The 27908-nt window shown below is 46.3% G+C and overlaps 2 protein-coding genes and 1 long non-coding RNA gene across 5 annotated transcripts; 1 reads left to right on the forward strand and 2 right to left on the reverse strand.

Moving 5' to 3' along the window:
* Positions 1–1235: 1235 nt before the first annotated feature.
* Positions 1236–9947, forward strand: FAM20A (FAM20A golgi associated secretory pathway pseudokinase). The gene is given in 12 exon segments (XM_010721505.3): positions 1236–1716; positions 4603–4787; positions 5012–5062; positions 5337–5415; positions 5823–5915; positions 6319–6434; positions 6665–6845; positions 6964–7073; positions 7180–7261; positions 7338–7397; positions 9313–9535; positions 9537–9947. Coding segments are annotated over 12 exon segments (1569 nt in total). The 5' UTR covers positions 1236–1366; the 3' UTR covers positions 9576–9947.
* Positions 9948–10273: 326 nt separating this feature from the next.
* LOC146543081 (uncharacterized) lies at positions 10274–11376 on the reverse strand. The gene is made up of 2 exons (XR_014887411.1): positions 10872–11376; positions 10274–10751 (listed from the first exon to the last, which is right to left on the reverse strand). It is a non-coding gene; the product is annotated as an uncharacterized LOC146543081 (long non-coding RNA).
* Positions 11377–11714: 338 nt separating this feature from the next.
* PRKAR1A (protein kinase cAMP-dependent type I regulatory subunit alpha) lies at positions 11715–27752 on the reverse strand. 3 transcript variants are annotated; one of them, XM_085239988.1, is made up of 12 exons: positions 27597–27752; positions 26830–26893; positions 25217–25395; positions 20164–20337; positions 19462–19553; positions 19076–19137; positions 18505–18551; positions 17762–17920; positions 17232–17292; positions 16830–16951; positions 16193–16274; positions 11715–14164 (listed from the first exon to the last, which is right to left on the reverse strand). In XM_085239988.1, exons 3-12 carry the CDS (start codon positions 25391–25393, stop codon positions 13992–13994), a joined length of 1149 nt encoding a protein of 382 aa, XP_085096114.1. In that variant the 5' UTR covers positions 25394–25395; positions 26830–26893; positions 27597–27752; the 3' UTR covers positions 11715–13991. The 3 variants fall into 3 exon arrangements, with proteins under 3 accessions (XP_085096114.1, XP_085096115.1, XP_085096116.1); XM_085239989.1 differs by lacking the exon at positions 27597–27752 and adding an exon at positions 27550–27572; XM_085239990.1 differs by lacking the exon at positions 26830–26893 and having other exon boundaries at positions 27597–27725.
* Between the last annotated feature and the right edge of the window lie 156 nt (positions 27753–27908).

Raw genomic sequence — 27908 nt, forward strand, 5'->3', positions numbered from 1 at the left:
TCAGTCTGAAAATAGTAAACGAAGCCAATTATCTGGTGGCAATTCCAAAGGGTAATTTGGTTCCTCTTGAGCTGTCCGTGTCCTGTCCAAGCATCTCTGCAGGTTTGTTTTAGGAACACATCTGCACAGTGCCTGGATGCACCCACAGCCTCCTGGGACAGCACGGAGACATTCAATAGCAAGGAGAACCACGATGTGCTCAGAGCTGAGGGTCACTAAGGCTTTGGGAAGGACCGCAGTGCTTCAATTTGGTACAGATTGATGGGATGGCTTTATTTAATTATTTGTTTTTAATTAGCCTCATTAGCAACAAAACGATCTTCCTGCAGCGTGTGCAAATAGCACAAAGATGCCAGCCCTGCTGATGGCTTTTCTCCTCGTGCCGTTGTTCAGAATTGGCATTGCAAACCAGCAAAGATTTAATAGTGGTTTCTGGGAGAGATTAGCAGCGGGCAGCGGCTCAGAGGGGATTACGAATGCAGCAGCATCAGCCGGTTTTGATGGAGTGGTTGTCAAAGTTGTGCTTTAAGTTTAACGTGAGGCGATGAGGGCTTTTGGAGGGCTCACATCCACGGAGCTGTGTTTGCTGGTGACTCATTCTGGCTCGTTGGAGCGCAGATTTTGTTCACTTCAGCTGGATAATCTCGTGTTTAAAAGAGAAAAAAAAAAAGTAAATAAAAATGAAAAATCCTATTGTTAGCCACAGACCATTGCTTATTGTTGGGATTATTGGGAAAGCACCAAACCGCCGGTCCGGGAAGGGCTGAGGACGGCAGATCTGCTCGCCCAGCAATACAGCACCACTGGGAACGAATCCCCCTGCAATGATTGCTCCAGTTTTAGCCCCCAAATACATAACATTCGGTATTACAACAGCGAGCCCCTCACACCCAAACCCCAAACTCTTCAAATAACAAAAAACGGAGCAGAGTCATTCTGCAGACGCAATTCCAAGTGAGAATATGAACCGGTGCCCATCTTCCGACGATCAGGAAACCGAAGGGAACGCAGGGGAGCGGGGTCAGCAGTTGCAGGGGACAGCGCTACTTTCGGAGCGACCGCGACGGGCGGGGGCAGCGCACCGGGACCCTCCTTCATCCCCGGACCCCCTTTCCCACCGGGACCCCCTTCCTCCCCGATCCCCCCGCGCTCTCCTCCCTCTCCACGCCCCGGTCTCTCCGCGCTGTCCCAGGCCGGCCCCCAGCGCCCTGCCCGCTCCCCGCCCCGAGGTGCCCGCACTCCCGGCTCCGCCGCTCGAGCTCCCCCGCGCGTTCTGCCCCGGGAGGCGGCGGCGGCGGCGGCGGCGGGAGGGAGGGAGGTGCGGGCTGTCCGCACCCGGAGCTGTCGCCACCCGGCAACGGGGGCCATGCCGGGGCCCCGCCGGGACCGGCCGGCCGTGCTGCTGCTGCTCGGGGCGCTGCTGGCCGCCGACCTCTACTTCCACCTCTGGCCGCGGGCTCGGAGGGAGCTGGCCCCGAGCGCACCGAGCTGCCCGTGCCGCCGCCGCTCCGCTCCCTCCGCCGCTCCGCCGCCGCCGCCGCCGCCCCCCGCCCGCGCCGCCTCCTCCTCTTCCTCCTTCGCCTCCTCCTCCCCGCTGCGGCGCCTCTTCGCCCACCCGCTGTACCGCGCCGCCGCCCCGCCGGGCCCCGCCGAGCCGCTGCTGGGCGCCCGCGAAGCTCTGCGCTACTACCGGCGGAAGGCGGCCCGCTGGAACAGGTGCGTCCCGCCGCGCGGTACCCCGACACGGCACCGCTCCCTGGGCGGCCGTCCCCGGGCTCCTCAAACCCAGCGTCCCATCCCCGGGCGCTTCATCCCTCTGCGCCTATCCTCATGTACCCGCCCCCGGGCACCTATCTCCAGGTATCCATCCCCGTGTCCCATCTCCAGGCACTCATCCCCAAATTCTAATCTCTGACCACCCCGTACTCGGGCATCCCAAACTCAGCACCCCATCCACAGGCACCCCATTCCAATCTCCAGACAGCCAAACCCAGCACCTACCCGCAGGTACCCATCTCCAGGCACACATCCCTGGTACTCCATCCCTGGGCACCCCTTCCCCAGGTGCACATCCCCAGTCTCTGGATTCCAATTTCTGGGTACCCAGAGCATCCTTCCAGCACCCCCTGCATGGACACCCCCCAGATATCCCTTGCCCAGACACCCTGACCTGTGCGCACAACCCCTTGGCACCCCTTCAGTGGCCCTCTCCATGCCCACCTCCTGGCTCTCTGCTGTCCTTCCCATTGCCCTTTTCTACAGCACCCCATAGGTCATAGGGCTCTGCGTGGAGGTTCTGCTGGGAGGGAGCTTCCTGTGGTCCCTGATGGGGAAGATGAGGAGGGGAAGGGTGCAGGGATGCAGGGTAAGACCCTGCGAGTTGTGCATAGCAGGGAGAAGTGCCTTCTTCACTCTGCATCAGCACTGTGGGGGCAGAATGGTGTCAGCCCCTGGGTGCTGTACCCCAGAGCCATCTCCTTGTACCCACCAGCAGGAAAAGTTTCCCTGTTTCCAGTGTCCTGGAAGGCACTGTGGAGGAGGGGAGGGACCGTGACCTGAACATGGCTCAGACTCCTCCAGCTTCTTCTTCCTCTCCCTGCCCTGAGAATGCACGGGGTGAGGCCGAGCTGTGCATTGGCTGCATGTCAGCAGGGTGGGACAGAGCAATGATGAGCACACGGCTGGGAAATACGAGGCGAGAGGGCTTGGGATGCTGGGTGGATGCTTCCCAAAGAAAAGCACTGTGGGGAGTTGGGATGCGACCAGGATCAGCTCCATAGTGCACTACCTTACACACCACCATAGAGCACCCAAAGCTAAGTGCACCACTGTGATTTCCAGCCAAGCCCCTGCAACTCCACAGTTCTCTCCTCTGTTTGGCATTGCAAATTGAATGTGGGTTAGGAAGGTGCCTGCCATGGTGCTTTTTGCTAGCCCATCAGAGTGATCTGTGCCTCAAGGTCATACAGCCACAGCAACTCATCTTCCTGGCATGGGGACATCCCTGGGCTGACAGTGGGATCCATATAGGACCGAGCAGCCATGGCTTTCCCAGCCCATGGGTTTGGCAGAGCATGGTGTAGGTAATGGCTGCGCACACATTCCCAGCTCTCCGCAAGGTGTGACACATCCTACAGGGTAGAACAGGATCAGAGCTGACCCTATGGCCATCCCACGTGAAGCATGAATGGAGGGGCTATCAGTGCAGCACCCATTTGCATGGCTTGAGTGGACCCAGCTGCAGCTCAGCCCTGCACCTACAGCACAGCACAGTTTCTGCAGGCAGGTAGAAATAAGTTGGTCTGGGGCCTTCTCATTCCCTTTCCTAGCACTTTGGCTAGGAGAATCTGTCTGCAGGGGTGGCTGATGGGGTTGCAGGAAGAATAAAAAAAAAAAAAAGCAAAACCAAACAAACCCAGAGCTTGTTTCTATCCACGAAGAAACAATTCCATACTCCAAACTCTGTGACCTGCTCAGTGCCAAGCACTCAGCCCAGTACCATGGGGACAGTGGCACCCAGTGCCTGGTGCCTCCTGCAGCCCAGTGCTGAGCAGAGCTATCATGGACCTGCTTTTTACATTATTATGTCTTTTGCAGAGGGCTGTTTTTAAAGGGAAATATTTCAGGCACCCTGGAGGGAGCGGCGTTTGGGGGTTGAAGGCTCGCAGGGCGGCTGGCCCCCGGCCCCGTGCCTGCTGCCTCCCCTTGCACAAAGGCTGCATTTTTTTCCCCATCAGTAATGCACCGCTCACCGCCATCCGGGGCGGGGGGGGACAGGCTGCGTGCATGGCAAGTGGGAGAGCAAATATGGTAAAATATGTGGGCAGCTTCCCTCGGGAAAATTCCTGCGTCATTCTGCTGACACTCACTGGGGGCTTCGCCGTCCCCGTCTGCATTTGTGGGACTGGTAGCATCCCCCACATTTCTCCCCAAATATCCCTGAAACGCATCCCTCGGACTGGGCTGACCGCACTATCCATGTGCACCATGGAGAAGGGATGGGAGCCCTACAGACCCCGCTGCCTGGGGCAGGGTTGGGCACCCCAGGGCCCCACTGGTTAATGAACCACTCGCTATCGGCCCCGGCTCCTGTTTGCCTTCACCGAGGTATCTTGGCACTTTCAATGCAAACTGAACTCAGTTTTCCCTTTATCGTGAGCGCAGATGCCACGCACGGCTCTGCCGATGTTAATGAGAAACCAATGCTGTCAGCCATGGGATAAATGACCTTTTGGTGGCAGTCCAGCAAAGCTTGGGTCTTATCAGAGGCAAAATGATTTATGGTAACAAACCTTTGGTTTGTCACAACTCCACCTGCCAGAATGGGACAGGTTCACCCCAGTTTTACCAATTCCAGGGCAGCGCAGTGCTGGGTGGCCCCCCTGCATCCCATTGCCCAGAACGAAGGCTGTAGAGGACACGGGACAACTTGGGACTCCAGCAGTCGTGCTGCCTGGAACTTCTGGATTTGGCAAAAAGTCTCCGGCACAGCAAAGGCTTTCTGAACCCATCCCATCACACAACAGCCCCCAGCTCTGCTCCCAGCACCGAGGGTTTCCATCCTGCACCCATCCCCATCACCCCGTGCTCATTCCCTTCCAGGAGACACAAGCTCTACAGGCAGGAGCTCAACCTTACGGCTGCAGCTGCGCTGCTCCCGCTGCGCCCTGAAGCCAGCTGGCTGCAGTTCCACCTGGGCATCAGCCGGGATGGGCTCTACCCTCGTTCCAGCCCTGCTGTCAGCAGACTGCTGCAGGACATGCACGACTTTGCCACCGTCAGCGCTGGTGAGTGTCGCAGTGTGGGACTCCGAGCCCTGCGCTGGCTTCTCCATGGGTTTTGTGCTGTATGATTGTCATTGTGTTACCTGGAGATGGGAGAAGGGCTGTGGCCCTTCCTGCGTCTTTAGCGTATAAATGGAGCTTATAATCAGAAGGGAGTCTGGCTTTTTAAATGGTCTGATAGCAAGCCCTGCACAGCCCCTTCCTCACGGCTCTTCCTGCTCTTGCAGACTACAGCCAGGATGAGAAAGCTCTGCTGGGAGCCTGTGACTGCAGCCAGAGTGAGTGCATCCTCCCAGGACTCTGTGACATCTTTGCTTCACCCAAGTGGGGAGGGTGGCACTGGGTTCCCCTCAGGCTTCCATCCCCACACTCCGCTCAGGGATAAACCCCACAGCCCCCACAAGGACGGGGTGGGGATGCCAAGACACTGATGTGCCAATGAGGGGAGGAAAAAGTCCCCAGGGGGACCAACAAATGGACTTTGGGAGACTTGCGTGGTGCAGAGGTGCAGATCTGTAGCACACAGGCACCTAACGTCCCCTTTTCCTCCAGTTGTGAAGCCCAGCGGCGTGCACCTGAAGCTGGTACTCAGGTTCCAGGACTTTGGCAAAGCCATGTTCAAGCCCATGAGGTAAGGCAAAGCCCCACTGCCCATGATGAGCAGCTGGGAGCACTGGAGCTCTCTGCAGTGAGGGCTGCAGGCATCCTTGGGCAAGGAGGGGCACGTCACATTGCATCTCCTGTCCTTTGCTCAGCAAAGCCACCTTGAATTATTAAAGCTACCTTTAATTATTACTGGCTGCTTGCTCTCTCCCCAGTAACACGCAAACATCAGTGTTCCCACTCTGTTTATTGACATTGGAAGGCTCTTTCTCTGTAGATGCCAGAGAACGGAGGACCTCAGGGCACTTTTCTCCTACACGCTGCTGTCACCTCAGGGCCAGCACATCCTCAGCACTGCTTTAGTTTTGTCTCTCCCTGGATCCCCTGGGTGCAGCTGCACGCACACCCCAGGATTGACCCCTGGATTTCTTCCAGGCAAAAACGTGAGGAGGAAACACCCGAGGACTTCTTCTACTTTGTGGACTTCCAGAGGCACAATGCTGAGATCGCAGCCTTCCACCTGGACAGGTACGAGAGGAGCTGTGCTCAGCTCTATGGAGTGCTGGCCATGGGTCAGCGACTGCTCAGCAGCACCGTGGTGGGGAAAATTCTCACTGGGAGCCCAGTACTCATTTTGCTTTGCTCCATGCAGGCTGGGAAGTGATGCACAGGTTGTAGCTTTGCTGCATGCACTGGGTCCATCCTGGGCATTGACCCAGCTGAGCTCTGGGTGCCTGGTTTGTTTTGTTTCAAACTCACAGCTAATGAGCAATTAACCCAGGAGCCTTTTCCAGCAATCCCAGTTTCACCTCCACTTGGGTGCAGCCATCAAGAAGGCAAACATTTTGCCAGCAGGAAGGGCACGGGCAGCATCTGCCGCCCCATGCAGTCAGGTCTCACTGCGTGTCACTGAGCTGCTTTCCTTGGGCAGGATCCTGGATTTCCGACGGGTGCCTCCCACTGTTGGGAGGCTGATCAACATCACCAAGGAGATCCTGGAAGTCACCAGGAATGAAGTCCTGCAGAGCGTCTTCTTCATCTCTCCAGGTAGGAAAAGATTACGGGCTGTGCAGGAATGGGAACTGAGGTCTGTCCTGCTTCTTAATCTTTCCCCCAGCATGGGACTGAGTCTACCCATCGACCAAAACTCTGGTTCTCTCCATGATTTGGCAGTTCACATCCATTACGTGCTTAGATACATTGCATGATGAGGCAGGGGTCAGTCCAAGCTCCACACCCTATAGCTTCTTTCCCTAGTTCTCTCTGTTCTCCTCCAGCCAGCAACGTGTGCTTCTTTGCCAAGTGCCCATACATGTGCAAGACAGAGTACGCAGTGTGTGGGAATCCTCACCTCCTGGAAGGGTCCCTGTCTGCTTTCCTTCCATCCCTCAACCTGGCGCCGCGGCTCTCCATCCCAAACCCATGGATCCGCTCCTACTCGTTTGATGGAAAAGAGGAGTAAGTGGGTAAATGCTGCTGCTTCATATATATGCCTTACAGAGAGTGTGTGGGAAGGAGAACAAGTGGGATACAGACTGTGAGTGGACTCTGTGCCCCCTCCCCTGGTGTCCTGCAGGTGGGAGGTGAATCCGCTCTACTGTGACACTGTGAGGGAGATCTACCCCTACAGCAGTGGCAACCGGCTGCTTAACATCGTTGACATGGCCATATTTGACTTCCTAATAGGTACAATTAAAGCATTTCATGCTGACGAGAAAGAAAACACGGGATAGGTCTGAAAATTACTCAGGCATTTGCAAGGGAAACCGCTGCTCTGTTCCTCCTTTACCAGGGAACATGGACCGTCACCACTATGAGATGTTCACCAAGTTTGGAGACGATGGCTTCCTCCTACACCTGGACAACGCCAGGGGGTGAGGCTGGGAGGCCAAGGGGATGTGGGGAGGCCATGGGCAGGTGGTAATACTCCATGCTCTCTCCTTCCCCCAGGTTTGGGCGGCATTCTCACGATGAAATCTCCATCCTGGCCCCGCTCTCCCAGTGCTGTGTGTAAGTGTCAGCTTTGTTTTCCTTCCCAGACACATCAGTTCCTCCTGGCCCGGCAGCGCTGGCTGCTGGAATCCACCTGGGAACCCAACCAAACAGCACAGCATGGAAACCACCAGTTATCTCCAAAGCAAGAATTAAGCTTTTATGTCACTCAGAGCATCGAGCTGCTCTGCTGTGTCACACAGCCATCATTCCTGCACTTCATACTTACTACTCCAATAAACCCTTTCCCATGAGAACCTCTAAATAACCCTAATGCCCAGGTGAGCTTCCCAAATCCCCACAAACAGCTCCCTTGCTCAGCAGCAGGCAAACATCTGATGCTTGAATGCCCACCAAAGCATCAGTCTCACACACAAAAAGGCTGTCACTGACTTTTCTGTTGGCCCAAACCCTTCCAAGAAGCATCCCCTTGCATTTCCCAACACATCAACACAAAGTGCTGCCAGCCCCACTTGTCTGTGTGCGCTAACGTGAAACCTCCATCCACCAGCTCTGATAGTTAATCAGGTTTCTTCTCACGACATCAAGGAGAAGCTCATCAATTTTACCATTTGAATCCTGTCTTGGCCACCCTTTTATTAATCCACATAAATCAACAGCTGAAAGTTAAATTAAAGAGAAAGAGGAAGAAAAGCTGCTCCTCCCTGTGGTTTCTCTTTAGGAGATCCCTAATCTATTTCCTTGCTGTACCTGCTCCATGTAAGCCTTGGGGTGCTAATTGCACTCTCCCCATATATTCGTATTACCGGATCTAATTTTAAGAACTGCTGTTTGCACCGAGTGAGACTTTCCATTTATAATTGCAGTGACTCCTTCTGCCGTGCTCCTATTTTGTGCAGTTCACATGAACTCTTCGACCCAGCAGCACTACCTGCAGGTCACATCCTTCCTGCTCACCCAGATCTACCTCCCAGAAGCTGTTCTTAATTTAGGTAGGATGAGCTGCAGGTCACACCTTTAACGAGCCAGCTACAGGCAAGAACTGCAACTTGAAAATGACTTCCACTCATTACAGAGCCACCCCAAAGCCTCATTTCCTACAGCAGTCCATTCATTTGGAGCTGGGAAGCATCCAAAAAGGCTTGGAGTCCTCCGAGCTTGGCTTCCTGCAGCCTCCTAGTGTTCTGACCCACCTTTCACAGCTCCTGTTCCAGTCCTTGTCTCGTTTAGTGAAGATTGCTCCTCTCCTCTCCTCTCCCATCATACCTTTCTCCATGGAAATTCTGGCTAAGTCAGCGTGGTTCCACAAACACAGGCTGCCATCTTTCCAAAATTCAAAAGGCAATGGTTAAGATCACTGGTCCATTTCAGTAATAGACTCTGAAATCAAAGTACTTCTGCTGAGCATTAAACAAATCATGTCAGAGTACCTAATGTCATTCCCCAAAGCACGCCAAGATTATAGCTTTTCATCCTCCCTTCTGTCAAAGGGAAATACTTCATCCTCAGTGCCTCTTCAGGCACAATGTCAGATCAGCTCTGGGAAATACTCTTTTTGCTCAGTTTAGAGAGATTTTTCCTCATTCATCAGCAGCTAAGATGCACAGCTTCATTTTATCTCTCCTTCTGCCCTGTAAATGTCATTTCTGGTACCGTGGCACTGTCCTGCAATCATCTGGGGAACTAGGTCACATCTGACTCAGAGGAAGAATGCTCATTGCTGAGGATTTCTAACATTCTTTTCTCTGAAGACAAAAATCTGCTGTATGAGCACTCTGAAAAATAAGTAAGAACCAGAGGTTTCTGCAGAGATTTCCAATTACTTCAGTAAGAGCTTTTTGTTCCAAATATTGTTACCTGGAACCGTATCTTCCCTCCCTCTTCCCTCTCTCAGCAGAGGGCTCAGACAACTGTCCCTTGCTGGGGTGCTGTGAAGTTTGGCACTGGGACGTCTGATTTCTTTCTCTTCCAGAATAAAGCGGACGACGCTGCTGCGCCTGCAGCTGCTGGCTGAGCCCGAGTACCAGCTGAGTGCTGTGATGAGAGAATCCCTGCTGCAGGACCCCCTGGCACCCGTCCTCACCGAGCCCCATCTCCTGGCCTTGGACCGGCGGTTACAGCTCATCCTGAAAGCCGTGAGGAAGTGCATTGACTTGCATGGAGAAGCCAAGGTGGTGGCTAATGACACCAGGCAGCCCGAGGCCTGACAGAGACAGAGTGAAGCTGAGCACATAAACAGCCCTCAGCTCCTGCTCAGAAGCAGGGGAGACCCCCGCGAGACCAGGGACAAATGTTAACAGTTGGTCATTTCTATCTACAAGTGCCCATGAGATGGAGAGGGGAAACTCTGGAAGATTTTCAGGGATTCCCAGGCTGAGCACTCAAGCAAAGCTGCCGGGCTCAGCGTGGTGTGGCTGCAGGAGGTCTTTGCACCCCAAGCACCAGCTCTGTGGGAAAGCAGAGATCTGGTTTGCAGCTGAGCATGCCTTGTGGGTGAGAGGAACACATACAGCCTGCAGTTTGCTCAGCCTGCTCAGGAGCTTGGTCTTGCTATGATGGACACAAGCTAGATCCAAGGATGAGGCTTGAATAAAGAGATGCCACGAATATTCTCCTCTTACTAAGTCTGTGTTCTGTAATCAAGACTGCATGTGAGAAAGGAGCAACCTTACTCTGAGACAAGGTGACACATTGGTTCATGTGGTCAGACTGGAGCACCTCTGCACAGTACCCACCAGCAGACAGGACCCCTGTCCCTGGTTCTCTGCAACAGAAAACAACCAGCCCAAACCAATTCAAATACGTGCACACTGCCCCAGATCCCACTGGCTTGCAGAGCAGTAAGATCACTTCTATTTTCAGCTGTCTTTGGGGTGGAAGAACCAGGCTGGGTTATAACAGAAAAGCAGGGAAAAAAAAATAATAAGAAAATATGTATTTTTATATACATATATATATTTATATATATAATATATATATATATATACATATATTTAGATATAACTACTCAAAGACACAGGACTGTATCTACAATCCCAGAAGTCACCCACTTCTGGTCAAAATATTTTGCTGAGGTGAGGGGCTCCGTCTTGCATCATCATCTTGCTTTAAAGTCACTCAAGCTATCAGAATTCCCTGGAAAACAGAAATGGCTCCTCCTCCTCCCCTTATCTCTGCGTATTTTGAGGAGAAGCAATAGGAACTGAAGACCAAAAAGGAGTAGAGAAGGAGTTATCAGAGATCTTTCAATTTGTAAGCTTCCCCTTGCCTCCCAAGGGCAAGGCTTAAGCGTGGTTTGATTACTGCAGCTCTCTTTAATAGCTTTTTGCTTCAACTGTTCAGGAATGATTACACTGAGCTTCTTGGCAGCCTAGGGAAAGTCGTTGAGAACTTTGTTGATCATTTATCATCCTTAAAGAAAAAAAAAAAAACAGTCTACTAGAAGTTCATTCTAAACTAACCTTTCAGTTAACCAAGAGCCATCAGCAGTGCTGCAGGCTGCTCAGGTTCACAGCAAGCTGCATCACCTACCACATTTTCTTTTTAGGTTGGAATTCTGCCCAGCCTAACAAGCACTGGGTGACGCTGGCCTGAACTGTGCAGGGAAGAAACAGAGCTGGTTTGGCCAGCACTGCTGTTTTTCACAGGGAACTGTAGTGAAGCTCAGTCCAACCCCAGAACAAGTGTTCAACCGGCTGCCTGTCTTCACTCTGTAAAGCTACTAAAGAGATTGTAGGCGTAATTTTTATGTCCCCACAGGTGTTGTTCTATTCATGTTTGAGGGAGTTGGGAATGTTTCTGCTTAACACAGAGAGCCCAATGTTTTGAAGCCACAAAGGTCAGGAAAAAAAAAAAAAAAAAAGATCTAATGCACAAAACTGAAGAGCAGACAAAAAACCCAGCCCAGCAGGGTCCCTCAGTCTGTCTTGATTCAGCCACGTCCTTCCACTTCCAGCTTTCACCTAAGCACATCTTAGATAGCCTCAATCAAACAGAATTCTCAACAGCAGTGGGCTTACAGGCCTTTTCTTCCCCCCCCCCCTCCCCCCCCCCCCCCATGTACTCTTGTGAGCACATAATAGATTAAAATGAAAGGATTTAACTCACTCTCTCAGCACACACCACCTGCAGTTGTTCCAGTATGGGATGTTCTATTCCCAAAGTTGCATCTCCCTCTACTGGTGATTTTTTGTGCACGTTGCGCACACAGCCCCAGAGGGGAAGGGGCAGCTGTGCTGTGAGCAAGGACTGAAACTCAAACCTCCATTAAGTTTCTTCATTTACCACCAGTTTATTGGCAATTCATCCTCTGAAGGTGAAGGAAAACATAAAACATAGGGGTGGGGAAAAAAAAAAAAAAAAAGGCTGATTGCATTTAAGAATTTAAATCATTTTATTGCTTTACCTGCCATTAGGACAATCTATAACAAAAGGAATATAATATATTAGCACATACAGTAAATCAGACTTATATAGTCAGGTAACAATACAAAAATGGTCCTCTGGTTGACTATAGCTTTCTAGGGCAATAGACTTTATAAATTCGCTAAAGGTGGACTAGCAAAAATTACTTCTAAAGCCCCAAACGTTAGCTAAGGCAAAACTATGCCTATTGTGGTTTCAAACATATTTAAATTGCACACAAATGTAAAGCTACAACTGTGATTAATATTTAACTCAGACTTAGCTGATTTATCTTAAAATCTTGTAGGTAAAACTACAAAAGGGAGTAAACAGCAAGCTAAAAAGATGCAGTAGTGAAACTTGATTAGAAAGCCTTATATAAAAAAATGTGCACTTTTGTGTGGAGCTCTAACTAGTTTACACAGTTTTTGGTGCTTTAAAGTAACATGAATACATAATGAAGGAAAAACCTGGATGGATCCAAAACTGAAGAGAACAGTTTTACAAAAAAAAATAATAATAATTAAAAAAGAAAAGTAGCATTTGCTTACTCCTTAAGGACTCCGGCAGAAGCAGTCTTCTCAATTTCTTGCGAAGACAGAACTCAAACCACAAGCATTTAAATCCCACCACTGAGATTTCAGGTTTGGAAATACCCTTTTGTAAAAGCTCAATACCCTCAAGATTACTTTGCATCAATTAGCAGGCTCTTCTTGACACGCCTGGGAGAAAGCCTGTTGGATTTGAATGCATATCATCTCGGAAAGTAAATTAAATGAGGGCTCCATCTTAAGAAGCAGTTGCTCCATAAACGCAAAACCACTTGCTGTCACTCCCAAATACAAACCTACACTACTGGATATAAATTACAGGTTAAAGGAAACCTTAGAAACTGCCTACCATTATTGAACCGTGGAATTCAGTACAAACCTCTGGGAAGTATTGGTGCACACGGAACGATGCAACACAAAGCTGGAAAATACTGAAATACGTTTAAGACTCCACAACATATTGAACTTGGGAGGAAAAAAAAAAGTATGAAATGCGTCGTGTCATTTGGGTAAGTATGGAAAGAGAATAAGCTTTTTGTATTTAAACTAGACTCCTAATTATCCTTTTTTAAAATTATGAGTTGGTTTAAAAACAAACATACTTAAAGAGTGTTGAAGGAAAGTTAAAAGGTTGAAGCGAGGCACATTTTCTGCCTGGCAGTCTCCACTAAGCATAATGGCATCTCTACGGGCCAGCACCCTGCAACTAATGCTGCCCATCAATACTTCAAAGTTTAAATTTCCCTGGTATCAAAGGGACACGTGAACTGATGACCATTTAAAAAAATAATAAGTCAACTGGGGAATACAAAGCAAGCAAGGGAAATAAAAAGTTTGCTTCCAATTTCTGCGCCAGTGTAGTACCTGTGCATGACTAACAGCTGGGTGGCTGCACCATCCCTATGTCCAAGTACTTGAGCCCAAAGTTAGGCATTGTATGGAACATTTGGTTCTTGCCACTTTGAACAGGAAGTTCAGGGCAAATCACTGAAGAAAGAACAAGGAAAGAAAGAATCAGTTGTGGCAAATCAGCAAATTAAGTAACAACTGCAGTAGTTCACCTGAACTGTTAACCTTGAAAGCTTTGATTTACACTCAACAACATAAGTAACCTTAAACCAGCAAACACAGGGACAATTAAACTGCTAAATTCCAACTGTGGCTTTCTTAGCAGCTGATGCCTCACGATTGAACCCTGTATTACAGTACCCAGAAAATTATAAAGAAAACCCCAAGCCCCCAGAAGCTCAGTTACATGGACAATTCTCATTTGGAAAGAAATACAGCAGGTTAGGACTATAGCCTTAAAATCTGTCCAATGATTTAAGAAATACCTTGAAATTCCCCCCACACCCTGTTACCTCCTTACTCTATGGCAATTGGCACGGTGCCTGGAGATCTCTCCCTCAGTAAAGCAGGCTGTGTTTGCTGTATTTGCCCAAGTTGGACACAGTTGCACAGAGAAAAGCTGTAACAGCAAACATCTCCATAGAACTTTTTCCTATGTATTTAATGGGACAGAGAGCACGGAACTAATATGCTCTAAATTAAAAATAGTACTATGAAAAGCTTTTTTTTTTTTTTTTTTTTTTTAAAACAGACATGAAGCTGCAAATGCCAGTGGCCATGTGGCTCTGCACAAGGGTAATAAAGCAGTCTGCGTTCGTGAAGCATGTTGCTGAGAGGGAGGAAGGCTTCAGACAGACAGCGATACAAAACTGTTGTACTGCTGGATGTTTCGCTTGAGAATATCTGAGCACGGACCCAGGACACGTTCAAATCGGGGTCGATCAAGCTTTACACATTTCAACAGGCCACGAGCAACAACTGTGGCAGCACGGGGACGGTTCATCAACAGAGCTATTTCACCTAGAGCAACGGGAGAACGGGAACAGCATTACAAATCAAGGTGCAAAGAGTCACACGTTACCCCGCTGTACTTCAAACCGCTGCAGGAATTGAAGCAAAGTTAATTCAGCATTTATCAGAATGAACGTTTATATAGGTACATTACAAGCAATTGTATAGCCAGCATAAAAAAGAAAAACACCTTCACGTGCTATTCTTTTTTTAATTATTCAGAAATCTGCGTCAGTATTTTCCTTATTTGAGAAAGGGCCACATCTCAGTTAACTATGTAACTTTCCTTATCAAGCAGTCATTTTTCTAAGATGTAAGACATGTTGCTGATCAATTCAAACTTCTATGACCCTCGGGACAAGACCATGCTATTCAAGTAATAACCTCAGTGCACAAGACAGAAGCTTCTGACCAATACCTAGCCAGAATTAAGAACCATACCTTGCCATTGGGTGGTAGAATGAGTATCTCAAGCCTGGGATTCCCATTTCATAAGTTACACACAAGCACATCAAAAGCTTTGTTTCAAACGCATGTTACAACTGCTGAACAACGTATTTTGAAATTAAGTTTTCTTCGAGCCATTGTTTCCCTTGGTGGTAACAGCTATGCCTAACAATCCTAGCAACGAGCAGGAAGTCATCGCATCAACTTCTGGGTTGGTTTGGTTTTAAGCAGTTGAACAGGTTACACTCATGTTCAGGTCTAAGGATAGAACGCAGGGATCCTCAGAGAATAAATCTGCCTGCATTATCAGAAGAGATGTTCAAAAGGAGAAAATTTCCTCGGTGCCAATTAAAACCTCAAACTCGCCAGCCTCAAGAACACAGGCTTGCAAAAGAGTAAGTAGGTTCTAAGGGAGACTTAAAGCCTCAGGGACAGATCTGCAGCACCTGAACAAGGATGGCATTCAGTGTAGTAGAAGGAAATTCAAGGATATACATATCAAGGGAAAGATTGGAAGAGACCAATGTTTGACATAGGTAGAACAAACATCTAGCGCCAGGTACTGAGCTAAGCAAATCTCTGGCCAGATTGAACGCTACCAGTGCACTCCTGAGCACAGCCCCCTTCAGGCCTTGAAACAGAGTATTTGTTGATTACATCACCTACAAAGTTGAAACACTGAACAGACAACCAGAAGATTTTTGCAAGAGGACAGCTCAAAAAAAATAATGAGAGGACATATCTTAAACCTGAAGGAAAAAAAAACAAAACAGCCTTTTTGTTTTCTGAGAGGGAAGTGTTTAAATATTAAATAGTTGGTTCTCAACAGATTTGAGGGGGTGGGAAAAAATTAATTCTCTTTTGAAGAAGCTTTGTTTGGGAACTTCAAGGCATTGTTCTTCTGAACCTAAAATGAGGCAGTCAGGAATATCCTGTTACACACCATTACGTTATTCTCCAAGAATGCCCTGTGAGCATACATGTCCAGTCCTTACCTGTGATCAAATAGATCAGTGTGCATTAGGAACTTAGCTTTTTTATTTTTTATTTTTTTGCTAGTATAGAGGCTTTTTCAAGCCAAAGCAATTTCTCTATCATGTAACTTTTAGCTTAGTAAAAATACCTTCAACAGAAGGCAGAAGAGATGCTGATTTGCACCAAGTACTGCACCCAATCTTAAGCTTTTCAGTGCAAGATGCTGGCATGAAACAAGTCCAGCAATGCCACCCAGATGGTTATGGGACTGCAGCAAAGGCTGTACAGAGAATTGCTGGAGGAACTGGTCAGTTTGATCTTTACAGGGGAAGGCTTTAAGTGAGACTGTGGGATTTCCATCCCTGGATGCAAATTGCTGTAGGGAGGTCAGACCAAATCATCATCCTTCCAAATATCACCACTCTACAACCACCACTTTTCTATAACAGGCTTATACACCTGAATGTCAAGTGACTGACACTGAGTGAACCACATGAATCAGACAAAACAGTGATTAAGCAAATCCATCCCATCACTGTCACCCACAGCAGTCATCACCACAGGTTAAACACTGACAGTGGTATATGGCACCACTGTTGTCACTACAGAACTTACCAAAATAATCCGAAGGTGCCAGTCTTCCCACTTCAACAAATTCTTCATTTTCTGATCGACGCTGTAACACTGCAGCTGTGCCCTTTAATGAACCACAGCAATTAGACAACTGGAATTTCTGCTATACTTCAATCACTGAATTCCAGAATCAGTTGCTTTGCAGAAATAACTCTTATGATGTCAGTCTTTAAAAACCACTTCACAGTTCATGCATAGTTCATAGACTGCTCCATAAGAACAACTGGCCTTCCTTCTTTAAGCTTAAAACATCTTGGGTACCTACTTTCTGCAGCATTGATCTCTTCCCATTTATCTTGCACCAGTATTACAGTACAGTTTGCAAAAAGAGAAGATAATACCACTAGCAGGATATTACTAGCTATCTAGTAACATGTGTCTTTACTTTCCTGAACAGGATAAACAGTTTAAGCCAGAAACTTTTTTTCCTGGAATTACTATTTATAAAAATAGCAAAACTAAATATAAGCTTTTGCATGTCCAGCAAGATTGTATCTCATGAAGAATTCTCTGAAAGTACATTCCAACATTTCATTTTCTGAGAATCTATTTAAGGGCAGAATAAACAATGTTAAAAACACAGACAAACTTATGAGGTTTTGATTTTAGTCCTGCTTACCTCCAAGATAATGAAGAACTCATCTCCTGGCTCCCCCTGGACCACAATCTTTTGCCCATCCTCAAACTGTACTGGTTCTAAGGCATCAGCTACAGTAAGGCGCTCCCACTTGTCCAGAGATTCTAGAGAGTTAAGTGTCCATTAATAGGTTGTCTTTTCGAGGTACAAATCACATACTTTCCTCCATCCTTACAGACAAGACAGCATATTTACAGCTGCAGTTGGGCACTGCGTATCAAGACTTTAATTACAATTATTTTTGAATGATGCAGAACAGCAATACAGAGTTTGCAGTCTGTTCGTCACGTTACCACAATAGCCTGTAATCATAATAATGCTGAGTAACAGCTTAATTGTAATATGGCAATTTATTCCACTTTGGAACAATATCTTCGTACTTACCCAATATAGATACTTTGCTAAGGAATTCCTCATACATCTTTCTCTTTCTCAAAGTACTCCCCTATGAAAAAAAGCACAAAATGAATCCACAAATTTTTTTTGTCTAGTTCTCATTTGATATCAGACTTCAAATAAAGTTAAATATAAAAATATACAGCTTCACCTGATATATTACATCCCATCCCACACAGCCCAAACCCACAAGAGTAAGTGACAATTTAACCAGGAGGTGGTAAATTTTCAATCCAGAGAGCTGCATCTCATAGGTAGCACAGGAATCGATTTCTTCACTAAAGCAAGATTCCTCCTGCCCCATTCCTGATAAGTGCATCCTGAATGATAAGCTCTGATTGCACAAGACATAAAACAGGATTTTGTATAAACAACTCCAACAAAACACAAGCACTGAAAGAAGGTCAAGTAACCAAGAGAAGTTGACTGAAGGGTAAAAGCAAAAGCATAACTGCAGGTTAGCAGACAGCTACTTGAGTCACTGGTGTAAACCACACACCAGCTAGACAAATACTTGCCATCAAGATCCTTCTGTAGCTATCTCTGTCAATGCCCCACAGCTTCACATTTGTCTTCGCTTTGACAGTTGCTGCACGGGGAGTTCCATATATAAGGGCAAGCTCTCCAAAGCTTCCTCCTTCACCAACACTGGTTGCCCACTCATTGTTCACATAAACCTGAAAGCCAAAGCCCACAGTGTCTGGAAGGTTGGTCAAAGAATGTGATGCTCCCACTACCCTGCATTTCCTTTATAACGTAGGGAAATTCTCACATCTACATAGTCAAAGTGGATTATTTCAGGATTTCACTAACACTTCATACCCAACCCCAAACCCCATCACAAGCTTTATTTCCATTGACAAAGAGTCTGCTGTCCACATCATGTGCACAGAGACTAGAGATGCAGACCCAAAGACCTTTGGATAGGAAATAAAATCTCAAAAAGCCTCAATGAAACACAAAGGACTTGAAAGGATTTTCAAGAAGCTGTCACAAAAATTGCATAAAAATGGATGATTTGGATTAGAAAATAATAATCTTAAAGCCTGTCCCACACCTTACCTAGGCTCTAAACTTGTAAAGTATTAGTGCTTTATTAACATCTGAATAATTCATCTTAAAGTTAAACACAATTCATAGTCTCTGCAGTCAGACTGAAGAATCAATAAAGAGCAAAACAGCTCCAAAGCAAAATTAGCTTCTACAAGTTCCCTTCTGCTAGGGATGAATGCATCATTAATAAGCTACCAATAATGCTTACATCCATTTCTCCTTGATCAACAACATAGAAGTTATCACCTTCATCACCTAAAAAACAAAAAACAAAAAAATCAAAAATTAAATACACAAAAAGAGGTAAAGCTAGGCAAACATACTTCTACAAAGCCAGCATCTCTACCAGCTTTCATGTGCAGAATGTAATGAGGTTGGCAGAGACATTTTGCACAGCTGGAAGGGTGAAATACCACATTTTGTTCATTTCACACTCTTCTCAGTCCTGTGAAAAAGGACAGCTACTGGCATGCAGTACATCAGCCACATTTCCAAGAATGACGGAAAGGCATACTGGATCCAAAAATTGTCATAAAGTATTCTACAGAGTCACTAAATCACAATCTTTCCAACACATAACATGTGATGAAACACAATATTCCCACAACTGCTCTACTCCTTATTTCAGAGCATGAGCTGTGCTTCAGTTAACATGACAAGAAAGGGTCACTACATCCAGAGAGGGTTTTTTTCCTTCCAAAGCAGCACACGAACAAGAGCATTAGGTCACAGCCTGCCCACCATCTCAAACATTTATCAATGTAAGCACAGTCACTTGCCTTGCTGTATGACAGTCTCGCCTGCAATGTAAGTGACGGGGAACATCGCATCAAAGATGTCACTGAAAGGAGGACACCAAAAATCAGACAACTGCAACACACACAGCAACCTAATCTAGTGGAAGGTGCCCCTGCCCACAGCTGCAGGGCTGGAACTAGATGATCTTAAAGGTCCCTTCCAACCCCAACTATTCTGTGACACTGCGCACGCATTCGTACATCTCCAACCTCAAGCAACCAACTTTTCCAGTCATCCCTTTACTGCTGTAAACAGGCTGTGCAACTTTGTATTTTACTATAAAAATGCAAAGTTACATGCAAGTTGTAACTTCTACCTTTGCATTTTACTATACTTTGTTCAGACTTCAACATAGATTTATTCCTACCTTCTCTCATTATCATCAAGATGGGCAAACAGCACATTCTTCTCAATAGCTTTTGCCAATGCAGCCATAGTTTTATAATCTTTTGGAATAACCTAGGATTAAAAAAAAAAAAAAAAATCAGAAAAAATAAAGTAACTGACTCAATTTCAAAAAGAAAATCTTCTGCACTATCCAAGACTAACAAATGACTCAAATTGCTACAGAACTTGAGTCTTTCAGATTCTTTCAAGCACTCTAGCTCTAACAAACAAATACAGTCAACATTTACAGCTAGCTTATACAGAAGGTAAATAAAATATTGGTTCTATGCAACTGTAAAAACGTAATTCCATGTTAAGTCTGTAGTTTCTTTTCACAATTGCAAGTATACGTTCAACTTAATTCCCTAAGAATAGCAGCTCTGCCTTTGGGCTAAGCCTAATAATGCTGCAGCTGCTGGAAGCTCTCTGTGTGCATGCATTAAAAATACATATATGTGTGTATATGTATATACACACACACACACTACTTCAAAGGGAAAAGATCAAAACCGTGTAAAAGTGATTTGTCTTCATGACAAACTGAAGAGCTATACACACAGGTCTGAATCTTACTGTTATCACACTACCTAACAGGCTACAGGCTTAGTGTTACTTAATATATCAGGTAAACTCTGATTGTATGTGCATCTCTTGGCAACACTAAAGGAAAAAAATAGAGCACCTTTCTAACATAAGATGCAGCATCCTCCTCTGTATAGACTTCTGCACTGATGGCCCCACGTCTTCTTCGACCCTTGACCACAGGGTTCATAGGAGGAGGAGGAGAGATTTCATCCTCCCGTGAGTCTGAGCGTGAGCCAGACTTCTGTTGGTTTAACAACTGTTTTGTTTCCTCCTAAACAGGAAAGAAGAGATATTTGTGTCACATAATCCAGTAAAGGAAAAAAAGCAATTACATATCATATTCCAATTTAGCCTGCCAGTGCAAGGGAGCTTCCTGTGTCCTATTACTCTCACATTAAGGCAAGCAGGAGATTACAGCATGATCAAATGCCTTACTGAAGTAGATAGAAGACGTGCCTTTCCTAACATTCACGTCACAATGGTGCTTATTTTAATAAATTACACTAAAGGTTAATTAACTTGAGAAGCACAAACAATTTGACTCTACTTTCCACCAGCATATTCAATAGGCAATGAAAAAAAACCTGCAAAAGAGAAAGTCATTTTCCCAAGAGTGCACACAGCAGTTCCTTCCCTGAGCTGCAGGGTGTTGGTGTTAAGCCTTTTATTCCTTTGAAGGACAGAAAAACAACTCCTCTGAAATCCCTGTTACATGAGAAGCTTTTGAAACAAGGTGAAGTCACGGACCAACTCGATGCTTGGTAACCATGGGTTATTTTAGGAGAAAGAAACACAAATGCAGCTCACAGAAGAGGTGCAGAAAGGATGCTAAAGGCCAAACAGTATCTTCCCTCAAACCACAGATCTGTCAGCTGTGTACAATGCTAGACATGTTCCTTATTTCCCACAGCTGCTTCCTGGGTTGTGTTGTACTAATACTGGGGAAAGCCAGCACACTTGGAATAAAGTGAATTCTAGCCACAGCAATGCATGGGGATTTGATCCTTTCACATACCAGAAAATTCACCTTACTTAACTAAGATATTTATAAAAAAAAAAAAAAAAAGCCAATCTCACAGCCAAAACATTTGAGTCATAATAGCTCAAATCACTTTCTCCCTGCCATAAGGAAAGAGGGTTTGGGGACATGTTTGAACAAAACAAGGAGTCATCTGTTCTCCGAGGACTCCAGGCACATAAAAGCCAGGCTTGTCCCCATGTCCTTGATAAACCCTTCCCCCCCAGCCCGGTCAGGCAGCTTGGCTGCCACAGTGCACTCCGGAGGTACACAGAGGCTGTGTGTAACACCACCACTTTGAGGAAAGGGACCTCAGCTAAGCATTACAGTGAGTTGACATTTTATACTTCTCAGACAGCCAAAGAGCACCGACCCGTCAAATCACCCCGCGCTTCCTGCTTTGTGTTCATTAACAAAATAGTGCCACATTTCCAACTGCTGGGGCAAGGAATATTTAAAGCCTTGGCACTTATTTAGAAAGCAAACATCAGCTGCTGTGACTTTACCAGTATCACACAGGATACACAGACCCTGCAAATGCCAGAGGCAGAAGCACTTCAGCAGCACTGAGTGAGGGAGCTGCACATCACAGTGCTGCACTCAGAGAGAAAATAGAGCAGGCAGAAGTCAGCAGTTATGAGACTTAATGCTGTTACATTAAAAACAAGCCTGTTACTGCAGGACATGTGGACATGCAAAGGTTACACATGGCTAAGATAAAATACTCAAGGATTTCAGCTGGTCTGGACATTCTGCTGAAACACCTACGGAGAGGATTGCCCCTAATGAGACAAATCACTACATCCACATTACTGCAAGACAGCTCTGTGCCATTAGTAAGGGACACACTGGAATCTCACTGCTTCCATTACAGAAGCTTTCCATGTATTCATGTTTTTAAAACATACCTTATATCATTTCTGATACTGGACTGTGTTCTATTACACCACTGGATTGGAGATAAATTACACCAGGCCCCAACCAAGAAGTCAGAGCTGCTCCTTTCAGGTACCTTAGAATCTAACCAGAGTGAGGAAACGTATTTGTTCAAATTTAGAAGCTCTTGAAATGAAAGCAAATATTGAAGAAAAGCACCTATGACCACAACATGGATTCTTAAAAGGTTTATCACTAAAGCCAGCCTACTTACTGCATCCAAATGTTCAACCTGACCTCTCAGCTGACAGAGCAGCTCACACAAAGATTTTATTGTCAGTGACCACAATTGTACATTCCACTGATCCTGACAGATAAGAAATCATTTAAGTCCATTTGCATTATTACTTATGAGATAAAAAAAAAATATTAAGATAACGAGCTGCTCATCATCACATTTGAATTCTTTCAGCTACTGAAGACCACATGATTTCAGAATTATTTTGTGCACTATACACTCCAGTATCTGGTAGTTGTCATTAGAATCATAGAATGGCCTGGGTTGAAAAGGACCACAATGATCATCCAGTTTCAACCCCTGCTATGTGCAGGTCTCCAACCACCAGACCAGGCTGCCCAGAGCCACATCCAGCCTGGCCTCGAATGCCTTCAGGGATGGGGCATCCACATTACACCAGAAATAGCTGATTTCCTCTGGTTAACTTTATTTAATTTATATCAGCTCTCCACCATCCTTTTTTTCCCCCCAAACAATTCACTTAAACTTGAAGGATATTTAGGTATGCATTTGTGGAGGCAGGGCAGATGATGGGGAACAGGTACAGTACTTCAGATTCCTGATTTCAGTTTTGCACAAAGTCCAACACACGTGCAGCAAATCCACCTGGCAGGCTGCAATACCAATCTCTGCATTAAGTTTCCACAGCTTCAACTACAGAACCCAGCCAAGCTCAGCACCAGCTAGCTATCAGCTGTCAGTGTGCACTTGTGTTATCAGCCCTGTTTGCAAAGCAAAACCAACAGAAGCCATAGTGCACCACAAACTGATTGTAAAATGTTATTTTATCTGAGTGTAGTGATAAAATTCACACAAAGTTTTTCATAGCTGAAAAGGACACGTGAATTCCTATTGCAACTACATCAGAGGCAGTAATTTTAATGTTTCTGAGCAATAATTCAACAGCAAGTTTAAACATCTTCAATGTATGTGAGTAACATGACAGTGAATCAGCTCGGTGGAAGAGATGACTTGTCAGGAGAGAAAATAGAACCCACACTTCATTTTTAAATGATGTTCCTCCAGAAGTCAGCCTCAATCAAGGCTTAAAAAACACTGTCTCAACCTCAGTTTCATTCAGTGTAACATTTTAAAAGTAGATGGGAAAGTTGCCCTGCTTTCATAGGGATAGAACAGATGCTACTTCTGGAAAACACGTTTCAAACATTTTTACTGGACTGGAGCTAAGTACCAGGTTAGAGCTGGTTAACAACAGTAGCACAGCTACTGTTATCAGACTGAACTATGAAACTACCTCAAGGAAGACGTAGCAATTTTTATATTCAACAATATAAGAAGGCTACAGTTCCACTGGCAGCTATAGCTGCATGAGTTGGCACATATAAGCCACGCCAAAACTATTCGTAACAAAAGGCCTTAAACAAAATTCTAAGAGTAATTTCAGGGGAAAAGCATTATCTAACCAGTTTTATTTTCAGCTTCCTTGTAGGCTGATGGAGTGCACGGACAGCCTATTTGCACCAGAAAAAAAAAAAGTTGTTCATCTCCAAAATACACATGATGAGAGATGGCAAGCCTAGCTCTGACCTTACAGACAAATTATCTTTAAAACTAATTATTGCACATTGAACATCAGCCCACTGCAGAACAGAATTGAAATGCTTGTTTTATGCCCCTTCATGTCTTTGCTTACGGCTTATTCTAAGTTCTACCTCCTAAGCAGAACAGTTTTCTTTTTAAAGCAATGTTACTGCAAGCATTGATACACCAAAGTGTACAATATATCAGTATTAGAAACCCAAGAATACAAGGCAGGAAAGCTGGCATGGTAAAAGGTGGGGACTAAGGATTTTTAGGAACCTGACTGCAATCTGGGCTGCTGCTGGGATTTTGAAAGAGAACATACTCAAGATGTTACCACACAAGAAGAAGAAGAAGAAATACTACAGAGTTCTTGTGCACTTAACAAGCAAATTGCTCCTCAAGCACACCGCAAGCTACAGGAGGTACATCTGCAACATCTGATCACCTTCTAGTACCTATCACAAGCACTTCCATTAGAAGACTATTTCCACTACACATACCTACACTCTCTGTAGCATTATTATTATTTATTTCAGCAATTAATAACTACCTAGAATTAAAAAAAAAATAGGACAAAGATACAGTTCCCATGTAAGTTGCACCTGCAAATGACTGCTGTACAAGGTCACAGCTACATTAATTACTAACAAGCTGTGCTGAGTACAGTGGTTATAGCTAATCTTTCTCCTGCATTAGCCTTTAAAAACTTTCACAGCATATTTCTTTCTATCAGCTTAAGATATTGTTATATTCAATGAACTGTTCAATTTAATGTTAAATTGATTCAAATATGAGCACTGAAATGAAAACTCTTTTCATTCCCAAGATCACAGAAAGAGACCTTCAGGACAAATGAGAGGCACAACAAAGCAAAACACTCACACTCAGTTCCCAACAGAATGAAGAAACAGGCTTGCTGTCTTAGAAATCAGGAAAATAAATGCTCCCATTTGATTTCAGCTAGGCCTGAATAACTACCACTGGCCTGCTGCTGTTCTGTACCTGAATATTTGTAATCAATTTGCCTCAACAGAAGAAAGCAAACATGTATCACCAGCAGCTACCAGGGTCACACAGCACAGTTACCATCTGACCACAGACAGGATCGTGTGTCCTATCTATCAGCTTCTGTGAGTAAACACTAGATTGGGATTACATGTGCATCCCAGGTGGATGAGTCTTCCTGCCAGTTTACTTCTTGCCTTACTTGCTTTGTTGTGACAAAGGTGCTCCCATACCACAAGCCACTAGCAAAAACTACAGAAAATGCCATTCATTCTCCAAGAGCATCAGGCCCACTTCCAAACAGCCAACACAAACATGGGCCAAACTGGAAGCTCAGACACTAAATCAAGTTGAGCAGTACAGATTTCAGCTGTTCCGCTCTCCTTCTCTCCCAGTGCTTATTTTTACCTTCTCCAGTCTTTCAAAGTATTCTCTGAGGAATCCCATGGGTCGGTCAGGTCTCACTGTGCACAGCTGCACAATGCAATCCTTCAGAAGCTGCTGGATGTTGTGTTTTTGGACATAAAGTTCACATTCCCGAAGACTGCGCTCCTCCTCACTGCTGCTGCTGCTGGAAGTTGCCATTGCTGAAAATAAGAGAAAGAGAAGGTTAAAGAACTAGTGGAAAAGAAGATGGTGCTGCCCAGTATAGTCAGACATGTTATATTGCCTCAAGGAAAATCATGCAGCACTATCATCTTACTGACATCACTGGATAAAGTCATCTTCATATCTAAGATCAGTAACAAAGCTAAAGGGTGAAAGAAAAAACTATGAACTTATTTAGCAGAAATTATTTAGAAAAAATAAGAACTGACTGCTCCATATATACAGGCAGAAGTGTATTTGATTGAGCTGAAAAAACCTCAACAATTCAAGTCCTGTGAGCACTCAACATCAGGGAAGAGTTTTCATCTAAACTTTCTGATGATTAAACCTACTATTTCTTTTTGAAGAATCACTTCATAAACAGAATTGTATGGTGTATGGGGTGCTTTGGTTTAAGCTGACAGGCAGCTGAAGCACCACACAGCTATTTGCTCCCCCTTCTCCATTGGGATGGGGGAGGCAAGTAAAACTTGTGGATTGAGATAAAGACAGTTTAATGTGACAGAAATGAAAGGGGAGAGGGGAAAAAAATAACAAAGCAAACAAAAACCACAAAACAAGTGATGCACAATGCAATTGCTCACCGCCTGCTGCACGATGCCCAGTCTGTCACCAAGCAGCAGCTGCCCCTTCAGCCAACTCCCCCAGTTTTATTGCTGAGCATGACACCACGTGGTACAGAACATCACTTCAGCCAGGTGGGGCAGCTGTCCTGGTTCTGTCCCCTCCCAGCCCCTCAGTGGGCTGGTAGCATGAGAAGCTGAAACAGCCTTTGCTCAGCATAAGCACTGCTCAGTAACGGCTATCAACACTGGTTTCCTCTCAAACCCAAAACATAACACTATATCAGCTACTGTGAAGATTAGCTCTATCCCAATTGAAATCAGGAGTCAGGTGGTGATGATCAGGAGATCAGTGGGTGGAAAGTGGGAACCTGAGAGGCAAGCACTGCAAGTATTCGGAAGTGAAATGTACTAAGGTCAAACCAAAGCCAGCTCACCAAATGCCCATCAGTGGCAACTGGGGAATTAGAAGCATTTCTCTTAAAAAGCTCCTTATTTAAGCTGTTTTATAACTACCTTCATGAATACACTGCAATCCCCCAAATATTTCTCCAGCTGCGGATTATCAGGAGGGCACCCTGAGGCATACCTGTCACATTGTCAAGCTCTAAGGAGACTCTGAAATCACAGTGCCAGCTGCAAGGCTTTGAAAAAATAGTATTGTCTGTTCTCTTTTATCTTTCATGTTATAAAATTACGTTAATATATTTATATATATATATATACACGTGTTTATAAAAATCAGTGTTGAGTCTTTTTTTTTTTTTTTTTTCATAAAACAGCAAAAGACATTGCTGGGAAATAAAACGATTTCTCAGGGCATTTTTGATGAAATATAAAGAAAGTTACCTGGCTCAGAGACAGCTGCAACAGCTTAGGACTATTGAGCGAGAAGTATCGATATCAGGATCAGCTTTAGAAAGAGAAGGGGGGAAGGAAAAAAAGGATTCAGACAAAGCAATGTTGAGATGCCATGTCACCGAGCTGCCACACTGCGTGCTTTATAAGCAGCAATAGGCGATATAACACCGCACCCCTTGGAATTGTGCTGGGATTACAGGAGGTACAGAGCTAACACAGAGCCGCAAACACTTCCAACAGGTCACAGCCCCGGGCAGACGCGTTACACGCGTTACACAGCTCACAAACACTGAGCGCGGCCTCGAAACGACTGAAGGAAGCCTCTCCTTCCTCCCGCTGCTCCCTTCGCTGCCATAACAGCGCGCTGAAGGTCAGCGCTAACGAGGAGCCCCAGGGAAGCCGGGGCCGCGGTGGGGGTCGCTCGTTGCTCACACAGCCCGGCAGCTGCCGCCCGCCCCCCAGGCCCCACCCCGCAGGTTTGGGAGCGAACCCCCCCGTCGCCTAGATTTCTTTTTCATCCTTTCTATCGTTTGAACGCTTCCGTTTCCAGTGCCCGAGCCCCGCGCGGCCCTTCGCAGCGCAGCCTGAACAGCGGGGCCTACAGCCGCGGGAACAGCCACAGGGCTTCGCTACCGGCCACAGGGCCGCTCCCTACGGCCGGGCCCGCCCCCAAAGCCGAGAAGCTTCCCCCGCTCGGCCCCACCGCACCGCGGCCGTTCCCGCCGTGTCTCTCACAGGCCGCACCCAGCGCTCACCTGGCGCGGGCGGCTCCGCCGGGCCCTCAGCGCCCCCGCCCCGCCTCGGCCTCACAGACGGCAGCCGCAGCGGCTCCCACCGGAAACCGACGGGTTCGACCAATCAGCGCGCGGCGTGACGTAAATGCGCCTCGCTCTCACCCGGAGCCGTCGCCGCGGTAACCTTAAAGGGACAGCGCCGTTCTTTGCTACGCTCGGAGATACGGCGTTCCCCGCTGCGCCTTTAAGACGCACGGCTGAGGGGAGCGGACCTGGCTGGCGTTAAGGCTGGGGCCGCCCTGTGGGCGGGAAGCGCTGTGTCAGTGCGGGCGT

The sequence above is a fragment of the Meleagris gallopavo genome, chromosome 20 (assembly GCF_905368555.1).
Source record: "Meleagris gallopavo chromosome 20, MGAL_WU_HG_1.1, whole genome shotgun sequence".
Lineage (NCBI taxonomy): Eukaryota > Metazoa > Chordata > Aves > Galliformes > Phasianidae > Meleagris > Meleagris gallopavo.

What these genes read in the sequence shown, in the direction of transcription:
- PRKAR1A (XM_085239988.1), bottom strand. Translation starts at nt 25,393, where the DNA reads ATGGCAACTTCCAGCAGCAGCAGCAGTGAGGAGGAGCGCAGTCTTCGG. An exon ending in CTGCATCTTATGTTAGAAAG is followed by an intron (nt 19,554 to 20,163) that starts GTGCTCTATTTT and finishes TTTTAATCCTAG; the next exon opens with GTTATTCCAAAAGATTATAA. An exon ending in TAGCAAAGTATCTATATTGG is followed by an intron (nt 16,952 to 17,231) that starts GTAAGTACGAAG and finishes TTAACTCTCTAG; the next exon opens with AATCTCTGGACAAGTGGGAG.